The sequence below is a fragment of the Leptonychotes weddellii genome, chromosome 3 (genome assembly GCF_054177405.1).
Source record: "Leptonychotes weddellii isolate Sample4059 chromosome 3, ASM5417740v2, whole genome shotgun sequence".
Taxonomy (NCBI): domain Eukaryota; kingdom Metazoa; phylum Chordata; class Mammalia; order Carnivora; family Phocidae; genus Leptonychotes; species Leptonychotes weddellii.
Window position 1 is genome coordinate 172554774 of NC_138371.1, and position 13858 is coordinate 172568631.

General features: G+C 41.0%; 1 protein-coding gene across 7 annotated transcripts in view; it reads right to left on the reverse strand.

Annotated features, from left to right (window-relative positions):
- The window catches only part of LIG4 (DNA ligase 4), a 71466-nt gene extending 57640 nt beyond the window's left edge, over positions 1–13826 (reverse strand). The window contains exons 1-3 of one of the 7 annotated variants that reach the window (XM_081815197.1): positions 10903–11160; positions 10483–10721; positions 4266–7584 (exon numbers count right to left, since the gene is read on the reverse strand). In XM_081815197.1, coding sequence (XP_081671323.1) covers positions 4821–7556 — 2736 coding nt within the window. In that variant the 5' untranslated portion in view covers positions 7557–7584; positions 10483–10721; positions 10903–11160 and the 3' untranslated portion in view covers positions 4266–4820. The other 6 variants (XM_031036155.2, XM_031036154.2, XM_031036153.2 and 3 more) reach the window with 6 other exon arrangements.
- Positions 13827–13858: the final 32 nt, after the last annotated feature.

Sequence of the window (13858 nt, forward strand, 5' to 3'; positions counted from 1 at the left end):
GTATGTTTCTGCCAGAGAAAAAGCAGAGATGAAGAGTAGTGGGAAACTGCATTTGTTTAGAGACCATCATGGCTCAGGTACTATATCAGGTCTTTTAAAATACATTTAGTCTTTACAACAATGTATATGAAGAGAGCGTGGTCAGCAATAGAAGCTCAAGAATACTGAGCTGCAGGCCCTCAGATAGGAAGACAAATTTGCATTTAAATAAAACTTTCTTATTCTACAAAATCACTGCTGTGGTCTGAATGTTTGTGTGCCCCGCCCCCCAAATCCATATGTTGAAATCCTAACCCCTAAAGGTGATGCTGTTCGGAGGTAGTCATTTTGGAAGGAGTTTAAGTCATGAGAGGGGAGCCTCCATGAGTGAGATTACTGCCCTACACCAGGTAAGATGCAACAAGAAGTCTGCAATCTGGAAGACGCCCCTCACCCAACCATGCTGGCACCTTGATCTCAGACTTCCAGCCTCCAGAACTGTGAGAAATAAATGTTTGTTGTTTAAGCCCCTTGGTTGATGGTATTTTTGTTACATGAACTTGAACTAAGATGGGGGAATCAAGAAATAAGCCTTAGAGGGGAGCCTGAAATATCTTGCTTAAAATTCTTCAATGCATTTTTCTTGAGCACCAGATGCAACTCATACTCTGCAGTGTGGCATTCAAAATCTTTCAAGGGGCTCCTGGTTGGCTCAGTCGGTGAAGCGTCTGCCTTCAGCTCAGGTCATGGTCCCAGGGTCCTGGGATATAGTCTCGAATCGGGCTTCCTCCTCAGCCAGGCGTGTGCTTCTGCCTCTCCCTCTGCTGCTCTCCCCTGCTCACGCGCTCTCTCAAATAAATGAAGTAAAAAAAAACTTAAAAATAAAATCTTTCAAAATCTATCCTAAGGTACCTATATCTTACCCTCCCACCTAAATCTGAGTATTTTGCAAACATTCTCCCCTGAATTTTTGTTCTCCCCATGCCTGTATTATCTTCCCTCTGCCAGGAAAAACCCTCCATACCACTATGTCTGAGGGAATTCAACTTACGGTTCCAGAATCCCCTCACTTATTAACCCCCATTGGTGTAATTAACCTCCTCTGGAAAAGCCCAGGTAAGAGCAGGTGATAAAAGCTGGAGGGGCCTTTCTGTATGTTGGGTACTGTAAGTCTGTCCTCAAACATTCTGGGTGAGATAGATACTGTTTCCATTTGAAAGTTTAGAAACTAAGGTTCAAAGAGGTTGTGATTTGCTCAAATAACACAGATAATTGGTGGCAGAACTGGAACCGAGCCCAGGATAACTAGATTCTAAAAGCTTGTATTCTTTTCACTACAGCTTTCCAGGGAATCCATCTTTCCTTTAACTAGGAAAGCACTTATCTTTTGTATTCCAATTATCCTTATCTTTCGGTACTCTGTGAGTTCCTGAAGGTGGAGGCTTTTTCTTTCTTTTTTTTTTTTTTTTGCTCATGTGACTGTCAAAGAGAATAAGAACTTAATATACATTGGTTGAAACTGAATGGAAATGGTTTATAAAATAGCTCTAGTGCTCCAGGAATTCCGTATTAGATGTTTTAAAGCTATGCTCAACCTATTTCCCCCCAAGTGGGAATTCCAAGGTTCCCCATCAGCCCTGTCCACTCCAATGTCAGGCAAAGCGCATGACTATGAAGCAGCTAGGGTAGCCGCCTGATTTTCAAAGAAGGTGCCATCAGCCTAAAGATATGAACTCTTTCAGGATGGTGAGAAGTCATCATGGTGCAGAAAAAGGCAGAGTTCTTGAACGGTAAATATCTTGTCCTGCTCTCTGGCAAGAACCCATGGCCTTGGTGAAGAGCAAAGTAGGATTTTCCATCTGATTCAGAGGAGTTATTCCATTAATATTTATTGAGTGACCAATTACGACAGTGAACAAAACACACCAAGTCTTCATTCGTGGAATTTGTATTCTAGTGGTAAGAAACAAAGATACAGTGCCTTGGAGAAAATAAAGCAGAGTGAAGGGATAGTGAGTGTTGGGGATGTGAGTGGGGCAAACTGTGAGAGACCTGGATGAAGTGGAAAGGAAAAGCACAGAGACCAGTGAGACTCCAGTATGGTGAGCAAGGGGGTCCCTGGTAGGAAATCAAGTCAGAGAGCTAACGGAAGATAGCTTGTCATGGCCAGGTCCAACAGGCCATATATAAGACTTGGGAAGTTGTGAGTGATGGTGATTCAATAGTTTTGGCCAGTGGAGGAAAACGAATTGACTGCATCTTTAAAAGTACAAATGGCGTCCTGGAGAGCAGTGATGACAGTGCAGAAAGGAAGGTGATCGTAGTCCAGTGAGTAACAGGGGCAGGCTGTGGTTATTGGGGAGCCTGCTGAGGGGTCATATTCTGGACTATTTGGAAAGTCTAGCCAACAAGATTCTCTGTGTATTGGAAATATGAGAACAGAGGGGGCCAAGGATGCTCCATGGTTTTCAGCTTGAGCAGCGGGGTGGACAGATGCACCATTTAGTGAGGAGGGGAACATTGGGAAAGAGCATAAGTGTATTCGAGAAATCCAGAGTTCTCTATGGAATACTTGGTAAATTAAGTTAGGTAATCTAAGTGACTGCAAAATAATCCAGAGGTCTGTAAATATGAAAAAGATGGATCATTGACAATTGCTCACACTGTGCACATGCAGGTTCATTATACTATGCTCTTTTGCATTTTAAAATTTTGCTATCATAAATATAGTTAGACATATTAAGTATGAGAGGCTCATTAGACTTCATGTGGAGATGTTATGTGGATAGATACATGAACCCGAGTTCAGCAAAGAACTCAGGGCTAAAAACATGTGGGAGGTATCAGCATATTTAAAGCCAAGGAGTGAATAGAGAATAGGTCCAGTACTAAGAAACTGAACTCTCCAACATTTAGAGATGAGAAGAATCTGGAAAGGCATTTTTGCATATCAAATTTACATAAATGCATATCGATTTACTAAAAACTACGTAACTTTGAATCAGCAATTCCATTCTAAGAATGTATAAGGAACAAACAGGACTAGAATACACAGACCATGATACAGATTTATCATAATGCTCACCAGGAAAACAAAAAGGTGGGGCAGAGGGACGGTGGCAAGGTCAAATAATCTGTAAATCGAACAATAATGGCCTAGCTGAACACATTACACTACATTCAATAGTGCACAACAATTTAAAGTGATGTAGGTCTACTTTAGTGACCTGTAATTCTCCCATTGAGAAAAGTTGATCAAATAAAGCATTACAGTTTTATACTTATCTGTTACACTGTAAATAATGTATTTTGCACTTTCCTTACTACCAATAACCTAAAACAGTGAATGTTACTATCTTTGGTGGTAAAATTATGTACTTTTCTCCCCTATTACCCTTACTGGTATCTGTTTTGTAGTTTTTCTCAATAGGTATTATAAAAATATGTAAGTTAAACATTTTTTTTAAAGATTTTATTTATTTGAGAGAGAGTGTGAGAGAGAGCACAAGCAAGGAGAGGAGCAGAGGAAGAGGGAGAAGCAGACTCCCCGTGGAGCAGGGAGCCCAATGTGGGGCTCGATCCCAGGACCCTGGGATCATGACCTGAGCCGAAGGCAGACGCTTCACTGACTGAGCCACCTAGGTGCCCCACAAGTTTGAATTTTTAATAAAGTTCATTCAGCAATACGAAATACAAAGGACCTCAAATAGGAAACTGATTTGAATCAGTCAAAAATTATATTGATACCAATAATATCTGACTGAAATAACTATTATTGTTTTAAAATAAATACATCATAAATTTTAATAGTATATTAAATATTTTATTTAAATTAAGAAATATAACATTTGTTGCACTGTTTCGATAAAATTTCAAATTACTTACAAATAATAATAATAATAATTCCTTGGGTACCATATTTCAAGTATTGCAAAGGTGTCATGAAAACATATTTTTCAAAATGAAAGACTATTCTAAAATTTGGTATATAAATCCAGACATAATACATGTTATACATACTGAGTTTAAATAATCTAAAGATAAAAATCATTTTAAATAGAGCAATTTACCTCTCTGTAACGGAAGTTACAACACATGCCATCTTGACATGTACTCAATGGATTACATCTAGGAAAATCACTCTTTGTGAATACGATTTATTCTGGAGTACAGTTCATATAAAAACACTCTCTTTAAAACACGCTCTGTTTTAGAAAAAAAATAAATGTGGGCCAAGTACTTTTAAAACTGCAAGTTTCTTTTAATTAAATTCATCTAATTTGAAGTTATTTCTCCTAATTTACCTAATGACATCATTAACAAGGTTTTATAGCTTGCCCTTAACCTTAAAAAATAAATTTGTTTACATTTCACACTTAAAAGAATTTTAGCCTTCAATTTAAAAGACATATTTTTTACAAGCCAATTCTGCTTCTTTCTTGCAATGCTTTTACTAGATAAAAACTATTAAAATTTTGACCTCAGAAAATCCACTTAGATCAATGCTTTTAATGACTCTAAAAGCTTCTGAATGTATTTTATTAATACTTGAGTCAAAATTCTCAATTTCTATAGGGATATTATATAAATGTCCCTTCTTTAAACTATTTATTTCATCTTGGTTTTAAAAGTCATTAAATACTACACCTCTAAAAGAATTTTTTCTTTCTTGGCCTTGGTCCATTCAGTGTTTTATCTATCTCAAAAGTTAAAATTATTGTTTTTCTATATCTAATAATACTGTTTAAGCATAAATTTTAAGGGATAAAAATAAAATGTAGTTTAATATTTTATCATGACCACCTGTTACAATGAGGCTTTCCTCACTAGAAAAGCTAGATTTAAACCAAATATAGATTTTCCTCCTGCAACTCACACTTGTCTATTGAATCAGTTACCCAATCTTGTTGCAGGATTTTAAACTTTCTCTTAAGAGTTCTTCGAAAAGCTTTTAAATCTGCAACACGACTCTGATCCTCCCCAATGATTACATGAGACACTCCCTGAGCTAAACGAGAAACTACTTTGGCTCCATGAAATCGAAGCTCCAGAGCTGTAACAGCTAATCTCGTTCCCTCGATTTTGGTACTCAAGTCATTAATAACAGCATACAAGTCCAAATAAATAATGTGGTGTCGAAACATACTGAGAGGGGAACGGTCCCAGGAATACCGATACTCTAAATTAGCAATCACAGAAGCCATTTCTCCAGGAGTTTGTGCGCTGGAATTTTTAATTCCTGAGAACACTTCCTTCAGTTGGTTCAAATCTGTATCAACAAAATAACTGTCACCATAACAGTCATATTCACGGGCAAAATGTTCCTTTGTTGATGGGCACATATGAATCATAAAGCGAGGCTGCCAAGGCACGCAGCTTTTGGTCTTAAAACACTCCAACAGCCACTCGGGCTTGACAACATCATGTTTATTCGAAGAAATTATGTTTTTCACTCTGATGTTCTCGGACCCTGCAATCACGCAGTATGTGTCTGGGCCTGGATTTTGTACTATATAACCACCAAATTCTGCAATTCTGTTCTCCAGATCAGGCTTCGGATGGCTGTCTGTTCCACTCATGACACAAAACTCCACATCTTCAAATACATTAGAAACTTTGTTTACATTAGAAAGGTTGGGTGCTTTTAAGTGCTCGATAATTCCAATAACTTTCTTCACCTTCGGGGCAGCTTTCCTCTTCTTTTCCTGTGGTTCATCATCGCCACCTATGTAAAGGTGTTTGGACGCAAGCTTTCCCGATGCTTTCCCACGAAGCTGTTCTAAGTCATCCAGGGTGGTGCATTCGTGCCACTCTTTGTCTTCTCTTATCTTCTCGATTCGTGGAAAACGCAATGTGCAGCCAGCTTTGTACATATCGCTGGAGACGATCTCTGTGGCCTTAACTTGAACAATGACAGAATGACAAGGCTCGATGTACACCTCAGGCTTCTCTGTTCCACACAAAATGCTGCTTGGTGGAGATTTTTTATGAAAAGGCTTCCAATGTTGGGCCAATTTCAAACCCAGATCGTACAGCTCTTTCATGGTATAACCCGAACCAACACGACACAGAGTATGAAACACTGACGGTTTTTCACCAGGAGGAGGCTTCTCTGCTATAGCACACAAAAAATGAGACATCATCCCACCTCGGGAACCTTTACCCCAGTAGCCCCCGACAATTAAGATGTCCAGCTCATCCATCAGCCCGTCCACATACTCTGGTTTAATTTTCAACCATCCTTCGCCTCTTTTGTCTGGCTTGTAAATAGACAGAGGCTGTTTTATCATGATTCCCTCTTCCCTTTTATCTATGGCTTCATTCAAAGCATCGATCACTTCTTTCTGAGTATGAGCTTGTGTTTTTTGCACTATTTCTATTCTACCTGGTACTGGTGTAAAAACACTAGTGAGAATTTCATACCTCTTTTTCAGGGTTTCATGCCCTAGCTTTTTATTATTAACCATCAGTACATCAAACACACAATAACAAGTCTGCAGATCAGAATCCTCCACCATTCTTTTGATATCAAACTTATTCCCCTTTTGCATAAAAGTCTGTGTGTTAGGGTTGAAGGCCATCATCTCTCCATCCAGGATACAGATTTGTATGTCTGTTTTGAATGCACTGTGAATGAACGGTGTGAGAGAACCTTCCCGGGGAGAATCGCCGAACTGATCTGTATAGTTAAAACCATTTCGGGAGAAGTACTGATACGCATCCCCCTGTTTGTGCATCTGCATACGCTCACCGTCTAGCTTGGTTTCAATGTAGAAACTCTGGTGTTTCATGTCCTTCTCGATGCGCTCAATATCTGCTATAGCAGCCAGCATTGGTTTAAAGGCAGAGAATAAAGTGATGGAAATATCACTGAGTCCTATGGAAGGATCATGCAGTTGCCTACAGACTTTTTCCAGATCTGTGGTGACATTATGCAATTCGGCAGCATCATTATGGAAAACAGAAAATACAGACTGCTCACTGAAACCAAGTTTTAAGTCCTTTACAATCATCCGTATAAGCCACTTTTGTTCCAGCGCTGAACTCTGACTTATTAGCTGAAGAACACTCTTCTTTATTAGGTCCTTTCTCCTGGCAGAATTATTGCTGGCAATTGAGTCTAAAATGTCATTTACCTGCTGTACGGTTAAACTTCCTTTCTGCAAGCATCTTGGTTTCAACACAAAATATGCAATTGTTGCAAAGTCTCCAGCATCTCCATGAGGCCCGGTGGGCGTTCTATAATTTAAAAGTTTAAGGGCGTCTTTTCCGTCTTTAGGTAAATTAAGCAATTCGATATAAAGTTTAGCAAGCATAGTTTCTTTGATTCCGTAGGCCATTCTCTCTCTTTCTAGCTGAGGAAGAATAAGTCTCATTGCTGGATAAAAGGAGTCCCTGACATCTTTTTGGTTCTTATGAAGAGCATCGTGAAATCTTCTCCAAGAATCTAAAAATTCCCTGAAGTGTCTGATTTTTTCAGCACGTCCTTTACTTCTCTGTATTCGTTCTAAAGTTGAACACAAGTCTGCAAAAGGAACGTGAGATGCAACAGTTTGTGAAGTCTGTGACGCAGCCATGGAGGTGGTGGTCAATCCTCTGGTTTAACTAATAAGGCAAAAAGAGAATAACTTTCAATAAGACACATATTTCAACTAAATAGTTCACGTAAAGCCTTTACAGAGAGTGCCTCATTCGTGATCAATGTTCACTAAATGAAAATGAAGTAATGCTAGAAATTATGTCTCTTTTCAATCTCTACATTTAAACTTCAATCCTATTTAGTATTTATTATCAAAAGTATCACCAGCCCTTCTTGCTACATTTACAATACTGAAATCGACCACTTTGCCTTTCTCCCTAAATTCTAACTTCAGTTGAATTAGTGATTCCATTCCTTATTTAGCTCATCGTGCAAAGGAATAACAACAGAAAAACAAGGCTCAATTCATTTCATTTCTGGGCTTCTGACTTCCATTTCTCCTCCTTTTCTGTCAGAGTACCACACAGCATCAGAAACAGATGTTTTTAACAAATCACTGAATTGAAACTCGGCTTTGCAGGAAGTTTGAACTCTTACATTGGTAGGAGTTCACCAAAAAAAAAAAAAAAAAAGGTAAACAAAGCCCACGTCTGTGTTTACTTTCATTTCACTGCTAGCTATGCCAAATCACTCGTGTTCAAAACCCCACTCAAAATACCCTCCCCATGAAATCCTTACTTGACCTACCTCTTTTAGCTCTATTTTATCATAGTTACTTAATAGCTTCATAAACTGAAGCTCATTAGTACACTTTTTTGTTCATATTCACATGCCATTTGCCTCCCAACAATTCACTGACTACATATGAGCCAGGCACCATACTATGGGCAAACACAGTGTGTTTCTGCCTTAAGAGAGCATACATTCTGTAAAGAGAGACGGGATATAATAGGAACTAATTACAAAATGCTGTGTTTTAACAAAAGTAAAATGTCATGAGGCAGAACTTTTCACTGAAGCATCTTCTAAAGTCAGAGAGGAAATAACAGGTACCTTGCTGGGTTAGGGTCTAGACTGTTTCCTAAAGTGGTCACAAGTGTGAAATTTCTTTGAAGTCTTAAATATTCATGCAAATTTTTTAGAGAGGGAGGGGCAGAGGGAGCGGGAGAGAGAGAGAGAATCTTAAACAGGCTCCATGCCCAGTGCGGAGCCCGACTTGGGGCTCCATCTCACACCCTGAGATCATGACCTGAGCCAAAATCAGGAGTCGGACGCTTAACCAACTGAGCCACCCAGGCGCCCCAGCAAATTCTATTAGAATCTATAAGATATCAGAGCTTTTATATGATTTAAACTATGTAACATTAAAATCAACTAACTTTTCCAAAAAAACTTCAAGTAAAAATGTGCGTTCCAGGAATATAAACCGTGTCCTATCCTGCGGTTTCAGACACCTCCTGGCACATCCCTATGTCGCCTAGAGAGCAGGGAGATCCACTGCAGTCTCCGAGACCATGAGATTGCCCACGGCAGCAAACAGGACAGCACACACTAAGAGCACAAGGCTGCACCGCGTGATAGCTGGCACAAGAAATCCAACGGCTGCTCATGGTACCACGGTTTCCACGCTGCAGTCTCCGGAGGCCAGGAGTGCCTGGCATGTAGTAGGTTTGTTTGTGGAATGAATTACTGAGCACCTAGAGTTGAGTTCCTGGAGAAGCACACTAGGAAAGGCCAGGGGCTGGTCATACACCACCCCCACTCCCTGCCACAGTGAGCCTCGTGGGATTCAGTTTGGTCAGAAACATTTAGCAGCTATGACTGCACTGGGAAAGTTTCACAACAGCCACTTGGTGGCCTTTCGGGAAAAAGGCCGCACTTCTCAGTCTAATGCCTGACAAAGGAAACTCAACTTCCATGGAGTCAGTTAGACCAAGAGACAAACCCATGAGAGACCACTTTCCTGAGACTTTTCTCTTTGAATACAGTAACTGCTTCCTCTGCCTCATTTGCATAACTGACTGAACCACCTGGTTATATATGTTCACTGTCTACCTCTCCAAACATGCTCTCTCTCAAGTCAGTACATTATGGTATATAATGTTATGTTTACAAATCACATACAGTATGTACATAAAACAAAGAATGTTAAGAAATACTTCTTGGAATGTTCAAGATGGGTATACAGTTTCTGATCTATCTGAATGTTCCACTTGGTCTCAGTTTCCCTCAACAAGTTCCAGGCAAAGACTCAAATTACTTTATAACAACACTGAAATCTAGGTTACACATGTATGCCCAAACTGCTATAAATATAACAAGGGTTCCAAAATTGGTATAAAATGAATAGACTTAAAATTTTTACTCATTAAAATTGTACAGGAAAATTGCTTCTCGGCCTTTTGGCTAAAATCAAGTGTCAAACTGTACAAGAAAATAAAAATAAATTAAAATTGTATAAAAAAAGTCAAACATTAGGATTTCCTTTAAACATCAAACATAAAAGGATTTCCTTTTAAACATTCTCTAATTTTATTTTCTGGATTCTGAGCTATTTAGCTGATGTTTTTGATTTGTGAAAAAACAAAACAGTTTGTGGTTAGGGTTCAGGCTCTAGAGTCCAATAAGTGTGAGTTCAACTGTGGACTCAACACTTAATAGCTGTGTGACATGGGGCAACCACATAATTTCTCTAAGAGTCAGTTTCCATAAGTCTAAAATGGGGTTAATAACTGTAGAGGGTAAGATGAGGATGACATCAGATATTTACACAAGGTGCTTAACACAGTACTTGGCAGTTAGCAAATCCTTGGTTAATTTAGTACCATAATGCTTGTTGATGCAAGTAATATTTAAAATATAAGTATTACAAAATATTAAGGAAATAAGGCAGGGGTACGCTTTACTCTTTGGTAAACATAAGCAAAACACTCAAGAGAATGAATACAATTAGCATAGAATAATGACTCATCGTCTAATCAGCAGCTGCCTATATTGTCCTTAAGTGACACAACAAAACGTACTAGCAAGGTGATTATGATGACTCCGTGAATATGATGATTCAGAGGTATTTTATTGGAGAGAAAGTGACTGGGACAACTTAAGTTTCCTCCCTGCACCCCCTGACGAGACGATGCGCTTCCCGAAGAGACGAAGGGTTTACAGTAACCTCCCACCCACAGCACTTGTGACAATCGGGGAGAATCTCAGCAGAAAGGAATTTGTGGAAGGAAAAGGCCAGAAGGCGGTGGGAGCCGGGAGGCTGGCAAAAGACGGAATGTAAGAAGAGAAATAAGGCTCCAGTATCTCTGTCCGACTCCACCGGAACACGCCTGCACCACCACCGGAGGGGTCCGCACCACTCCTCCGCCCCCCACCCCCACCCCAAGGAAACCCGCCACGGATCCCGGGTGAATCCCCGCGGCGGGGGAGGATCCCGTTACCTCCTTGAGCCCGAGGGTCCCCACCGGCTTGCGGAGGAGGGGTGCCCGGAATCAGAACGTCTGTGACCACGCCATCACAGCAGCCAACACAGTCTCTGCGAGGCAGACGCGGACGAACTCCAGTCCCCTCGCCCGAGTCCAACGGTGGGGGTCTAGATCAAGAACCCCAAACCGAAGGCCCGCCTTCTAACGCGGCGCCGTCGCCAAGGTGGCCCGAGCCCTGCACCTGTGACGCCGGGAGGGGCGGAGGGGCTGAAAGACTTTTTGTCCCGACACAAGAAAAACCAACTTTTAAGACCATAAGCATTTGCTGGGCTGAGAAGACGAGGGTCGGCGCCCTCCCGCCCTGCTCACCCTGGCGCGGCCTCCGCCTGCCCGGACTTGCCCTCCGGCTCGCCCCGTGGACTCCGAGGCCCCTCCCCAGCCGCGCCGCCACGCAAACGTCCTACCAGAAGCGGAGCCGCAGGTGCTGTCACCAAACCGGAAGCCGCGCCCGAGATGTTCCGCCAGCTGCTCCGGGCGCATACGCAATCGCCACTGAAGGCCAGGGAGGCCCTGACATCACGAAGATGACGTGCGCGGACGCAGTCGCAGCTCCAGGCCGTGACGTCATATGGATGATGTGCGCAGGCGCAGTGACGCTTGGGACGAGCAGGGGCGCGCTTTCCAAGGCTGAGGACTCCAGGGAGCCTTGGTAACAGTGTGACTACAAACACAACTCCCGTTAGCCTCCCAAAGCAGTAGGTGTTCTTTGCTAGTGGTTGACCCATGAGAGTGGATTTCCTCTCTGAGCAAGAACCGAGAGTACTTTGTGTACTAGCTCCTTACTTGGACCATGAACCTAGTCCTCTCTGTGCTAGGCCTGCTCACTAGCAAGGGACAGCCTCATAGAGTTCTGTTCTCTGTCTGTAAACAGTGGTACCAACACTCATCTCACTGGTGGGTTGTGAAAATGCCCAGGACTGAAAAGGGCATCTTCCCTCCCAAAACATCTGCTGTTTACTTTAAATGGAAAAATAGGCTTTTGCAAAATTGCCTAAGGCTGTCCTTTCCTATTTGTTTCTCACAATGCTACAACTTTGACGTGAGTTATCTCTTAATACAGAAATACATAATTCATAAAAACACATAATATATAATTCTTAATACAGACATAAAGAGTTGCATGCCCAGAAATCAACTATGGACTCTTCTAAGTGTCTGTTCAAGGATTCAAAATAAAATTATTTGGCAAACCTTTATTCAGCACCAATACAGTAATTGTGCTAGGCATTCAAGATTGAGATGAAAACAAACACAGTCCTTCTGTTCCAGGAGCTGTTGATTTCTACCAATATTTTGTTATGGTTTGTTTTCTTTCATGGAGAATTGAGAAATTATCCATGACGATGGGGGAAACAGCTTTTATAATTATTTCCTCTTAGCATAAAATACTGTTGCTTTAAAAGGTGGTATTTTAAGAAAGTGGTATTTTGCTGCAACAGACTCTGAGAACATTTTAGAGCTGTTAAGTGCCCTTAGGAGCACTTAGGGTACAAAAATTTCATTTTACAAAACTGACACTTATTTAATTCACAGTATTAGTTTGTAGTAGAGCTAGACTTAGGGCTCCTTCTAGCCCAACAACATTCAGTGAATTTCCTTGTATGTCTAATTCACCTAAGTTATCCAAATATTTCTCTGAAATTAGCTATGAAGTTTTAAAGTCACATGATACTCTTGTGATGGTAATTTCTCTACCTACTATTCAAGTTAATTATCAATTTGTTTTGGAGTAACACCCAACAGTGTTGGTAAAGGACCCCCACAGTTGCCCGTCTTATGAAAGGCATTTGTCTGTGCACATTTGCACCTTGTTCAGCATCTACTGAGGTCCTACAATGTCCGAGTTTGTACTTTATATTTTTGATATGAGAAGAACCATGGATTATGAAACCAAACTCCAAATTAATTCAAATCTTCATCTCCAATTTACCATGATATTTTAGCTTTTCTAATGCTTAGTTCAAAGATAATCAGAGGTTTTTCATTAAGTATCTTCTAGAATTGCTGTGATTGTTAGTTTACTTATTTAAGTAGTCTACCTTAGTGCCTGGCATTTATTAGGCGACAAACAACAAGAAGCTATTATCAAGAGCTTATGACCTGGTGCTCTCCATCTGATGGAGGATACATGTTTGTTTGTTTTTAAATATGAAATATTCTGTGTATATGTATAAAATAGGGTACAGAGGATAGGGAATGAATGAGGGAGGGGGACAGACATCTGTAGAAAAACAATTTAGTACAACTTGGTGCCCAGGGGGGTTGATAGTGATGATAATGAGGGGTGCCTGGGTGCCTCAGTTGGTTAAGCCTCCGACGCTTGATTTCAGCTCAGGTCATGACCTCAGGGTGGTGAGATGGAGCCCTGAGTTGGGCTCCATGCTCTGCAGGGAGTCTGCTTGAGATTCTTTCTCTCTCTCTCTCCCTCTGCCCTTCATCCCACTTGTGCTTTCTCTCAAAATAAATAAATAAAATCTTAAAAAAGAAAAAGACAGTGAAGCTAATAAAACACCAGCTTCAAGGGCCCATTTGTGGGGCCACTTCCCAGGACCTGGGCTCTAGGAATGTTCCCCTGGTCTTGTGCTTTTGTAAAATTTAAAAAATAAGATAATTTTGCATTCTTTTTCTCTAAATCTCCCCAGGTTCAGGCCTCTGATAGAAGTAGGAGAGGGCAGGGTTGGGAGAAAACAGAAACAAAATGAGTTATGCACGCCTTTTAAGTACTTAGAGGAACACACTCTAATACCCTCATAATTCTGTTAGGCAGACACGCTTTTTTATGTAATCAATACTTATTTGTGTGCACGCTTAGAACTGTGTCCCGAAGGGAAATCTGGTGCGTTACCAACACTCACCCTGGGGACCTCGGATGAGGGGCGGAAGGCCTCCACGGGCCCCCAGCGCAGAAACC